Raw genomic sequence first — 3,945 nt, 5'->3', positions numbered from 1 at the left:
TTGACCTAAATGATACTAAAACATGTAAACCATAATATTGAGTTCCTATTCTTATGTACATGTTTATCATGGAATTATTAACTATTATTATTTTATTTTTTTTAGAATAGAATGTAAAATGCCATGATCATAAAGCTTCAGTTTACTGAGACATACATGCAAATTCAAAATACATATAATTCATGTGCATAGCCTTCACATTTGTAGAAGGGTTTCAATGAGTCAAATTATTTTGACAAAAACATGTCGTCACGTGCCACATCCAGGAAATGATACCAATGAAAGGATAGTCAAGGGCACTGGACAATGAAATGAGTTCACTGGTTGATTATTAACTGGCATTGCACCATAGCTCTTCATGAAAGAAAAGCCAAGAAGAGGAAGTACCTAATCTTACCCCAGTTAGAGTAAATCTGCTTGTAAACAAACTCATTACACCACTAAACTTACCAGAAAGAAATTGCTTAAGACCATTTCACAGCTAGGATATTGCGACAATAAGTACCACGTCCCTGTTGTGCAATGACTGAGTGCACAAGAGTGTTCACTCTGAATGTACACTGTAGGCACAAGATACACATTCACAGAGGTCCCAGTGGCTTTCAAACTAAATGTGTTCTGATTTGATCTGGAAAATCGGATTACGGACATGGCTCAGACAGTGATTCTGACTGTTACCCTGTTAATAGGTAAACATGATCTATCTATCTATCTATCTATCTATCTATCTATCTATCTATCTATCTATCTATCTATCTATCTTATTACCTTTGATGCCTTGTGGACTTTTAATGGTGCTTTGTGGACTATATTTAGAAAAAGACGTAGTGTCCAAAGTATTATAGAAAATTAGAATTATATTTATTACATGTTGTTTTTTGTAGCAAGATGCACAATATGTAGATTACCCTTAAGGAATGAAGATGTGTGCAAACTTTGATCTGAATATGGCTTCCAAGGCAAGTAACGCTAAACAGGGTGTGACTAATGCATTTGTGTGAGGTAGGTGTGTTTTATGTATATAAATACATACAGTAGGGTTTTGTACAGTTGGCTTGTGACATTTTTGTTTTGCTTTGTTTTTCACAGGTTTGTGTTGTTTGGGACAACAGCAGTCATTATTGCCATCTGAACCCACCATAGGAGCTGTGGGGGAAAACGTGACGTTCACCACAATCAACCGTCCCTCATCCTCCTTCAAAGAAATCAGCTGGAGATTTCAAAGCATCCCCATCATCACCAGTGCAGGTGCTAATAATATCACCTTTGGGTCTAACTACTCTGGCCGTGTACAGCTAGACACCCTGACCGGCTCTCTGGAGCTGCACAATCTAACTCTGCAAGACTCTGGGGAGTACACAATCACCATTAGGCTTGCAGGAGGCATAGAGCTTAATGGGAGAAGACTTCTAAAAGTGCTGGGTGAGTCTAGTTATATTAGACTAATGTATTTTACTATTCTTCTATGGGACTTTTAAAACATATTATGCTTTGGTAGATACATGTTTTGTCCTAATAATTGCCATTAAGAACATACAACACAAAAACCTATTAGACAAAACATTATCTTTTTGGATTACATTCTGTACAGTACATCTACACTATGGACAATTTCATCTGCATTTTATCTGAATTATTCATTACAAAACATACATTATTTTCATCATTTAAGATTTTGCAGAATTTAACGGTCTTGAAAGTCAGTGATGAAGTAGGCGTTATGATGTAGGCTTCTCAATTTCTACCACAGCTCCTGTCTCAGATGTCTCTTTGGGGGCCAATGCGACTGAGCTGATCGAGTTCCACAGCTCTGTTCACATCAGCTGCACTGCCACTGGCTCCAACGTCACCCTAAAGCTCTATGGTGGCGGTGTCAATGTCTCTGGCACCGGACTGACTGTGATTGACAGTGTCACCTACGGAGTGAGGAGAAGTGACAGAGGGCCCTACGTATGTGAAGCCTCCAACGCTGTGAGTGCGGTTATCGTTCGCACCCTGACCCTGAATATTCTTTGTGAGTGAAAGATTTCTGAATGGCCAAATGATGCAACCCCTGTTGAATGAATAAAATGAAATAATAACATTACCTCTGTTTTCCATATTGCTCGTACCACACATTATCTCCGCTGATTACATACACATTGACACAGTTTTGCTGTATCAGTCCAATAATGAGGATTTTGATGATTTATTCAAACAAATATGGTATATGTAAAGATTTTTAATGGCTAAATTTCTTGGTGTGAAACACCTGCAGTTATGAAACTGGGCTGTTATATGTTGTTGTTGTTGTTATATGGGCTGTTTATTTCACAGATGGACCAGATGAGGCAAGAGCAGCAGTGACTCCTACGATCCCATTCTACAGTGCAGGCTCTGACATCACCCTGTCCTGCTCCTCTGAGTCCAACCCTGCTGCCCAGTTCCAGTGGGCACTGAATGGAACCCTGCTGGGCAGAGAAGGACCAGAACTACGACTGGAGAACGTTCAGGACAGTGAGAGTGGAGCCTACAGCTGCTGGGCTAACAACAGCAAAACCGGGGGAATTGTTCAGTCTAGGAGGCTATATATTACCGTGTTGGGTAAGAGACAACACAATGCATAGAGTACAGCTCTTATAATATGGCACAAAATATGCATGAGGAGGTATTTGTTGTGATACACATGTAATTATGTTTGCTGATAAGAATTTATATGATTTTGGTAAAATGAAGATTAGAATGTATATGATTTTGGTGAAATGAAGATTGTTAATTTAGCTAATGAATGAACTCTTGGTTTGTTTGCAGAGGACACAATTGGTCATCAAGGCTTGAGTGGAGGTGCCATTGCTGCTATAGTGATATGTTCTCTGATGGCTGTAGCTTTCTTCACTGCCATCTTGTTGACCATACAGAAGTTCCTCAAGAAGAGGTGAAATTCACTGGATTAACAAGAGCCCCAAATGGAAAGAGTATCAAGATAAGCTGCACTGTATACTGTCGTTATCCATTTTTTTTTCTCACAGCAACAACATTGTCAGTTACAGTTTGACTTCAGTGACATTTGATCAGCTTGTTTCCCGATCCATCTCATAAGAGTCCTATGCATACTGTGAATATACTGTACTTCAAGATACCTTAAATCCATGTGTCTGGCATCTATTATTATCATTCAGGTAGGTCTGAGCCTGCATGAGATGAGGTTGATGGGCATGCTAGTGCAGGTGATTATTATATTAACAAGAAGGATGCAAGTTAAAATGTAACATGTCACCTAGTGCAAAGTCTGTAGGCAACATATTACTCATGGGGAACACGGCTGTTACAAAAAGGCCTGGTGGAAAGTGAACTGAAGCACTTTGTTCAGAGTTCACAGTTTTAATATTCCCCCCAAAACTTACTCCAAAAAGTATTAGTTCAGAATGCTATTGCAATATTTCCTGAAGAGAAATAACAGTTGTAATACAAGTACCAGCATATACCATTATAACACTATGTGCAGTACTCATGACAATAAATATCCGTGTGGGGATATATTTTTCCAATTAATTAATTTATTTATTCTCTATTCTAGGTTAAGTAACATATCCACAGCTTTATACCTTAATCGAGGAAATGCAGTTTTGGTTTTGCATGTATAATGTGTTTCTAATGTTTCTTATTCTTATTCTATGAATTAAATGTAAGATATGATAGTGTTTGAAGTGTACATCTCACTGATATGAGATTAAATACAATTACTGTAAACCATATGTTGCAAGTCTTTTCATTTAGCCTACCTCATCAGGTCATATTATGCACATTAAGAAACCTGGCAAGTCTAGCATGCGGTAGCCACACAAGTTGTGTCTTCAATTCCCAACTGCCACTGTTGTGCCCTTGAGCAAGGCACTTAACCCTGAATTGACTGACTGAATAGACTGTTGGACGAGAGATGGAAACCAAATTCTTATTAAAGTCTCT

At 38.4% G+C, this 3,945-nt stretch overlaps 1 protein-coding gene across 1 annotated transcript; it reads left to right on the top strand.

Moving 5' to 3' along the window:
- Nucleotides 1–568: 568 nt before the first annotated feature.
- LOC143118277 (cell adhesion molecule CEACAM8-like) lies at nt 569–3,724 on the top strand. The gene is made up of 5 exons (XM_076279360.1): nt 569–689; nt 1,090–1,422; nt 1,751–2,014; nt 2,317–2,583; nt 2,791–3,724. Exons 1-5 carry the CDS (start codon nt 650–652, stop codon nt 2,916–2,918), a joined length of 1,032 nt encoding a protein of 343 aa, XP_076135475.1. The 5' UTR covers nt 569–649; the 3' UTR covers nt 2,919–3,724.
- The last annotated feature ends 221 nt before the right edge of the window (nt 3,725–3,945 follow it).

This window comes from Alosa pseudoharengus, unplaced genomic scaffold (genome assembly GCF_046254945.1).
Source record: "Alosa pseudoharengus isolate Yale_2024_CS ecotype anadromous, Long Island Sound unplaced genomic scaffold, YU_APseudo_1.1 YU_APseudo_1.1_scf_12, whole genome shotgun sequence".
Classification (NCBI taxonomy): domain Eukaryota; kingdom Metazoa; phylum Chordata; class Actinopteri; order Clupeiformes; family Clupeidae; genus Alosa; species Alosa pseudoharengus.
The sequence above is the reverse complement of the archived record's forward strand: the minus strand, read 5'-3'. Positions and strand labels throughout refer to the sequence as shown.

Bases quoted from the DNA above. Each gene is read 5' to 3' on its own strand.
- LOC143118277 (XM_076279360.1), top strand. From the start codon at position 650: ATGGCTCAGACAGTGATTCTGACTGTTACCCTGTTAATAG. The intron at 2,015-2,316 runs GTGAGTGAAAGA...TTTATTTCACAG, and splicing joins CCTGACCCTGAATATTCTTT to ATGGACCAGATGAGGCAAGA. The intron at 2,584-2,790 runs GTAAGAGACAAC...GTTTGTTTGCAG, and splicing joins GCTATATATTACCGTGTTGG to AGGACACAATTGGTCATCAA.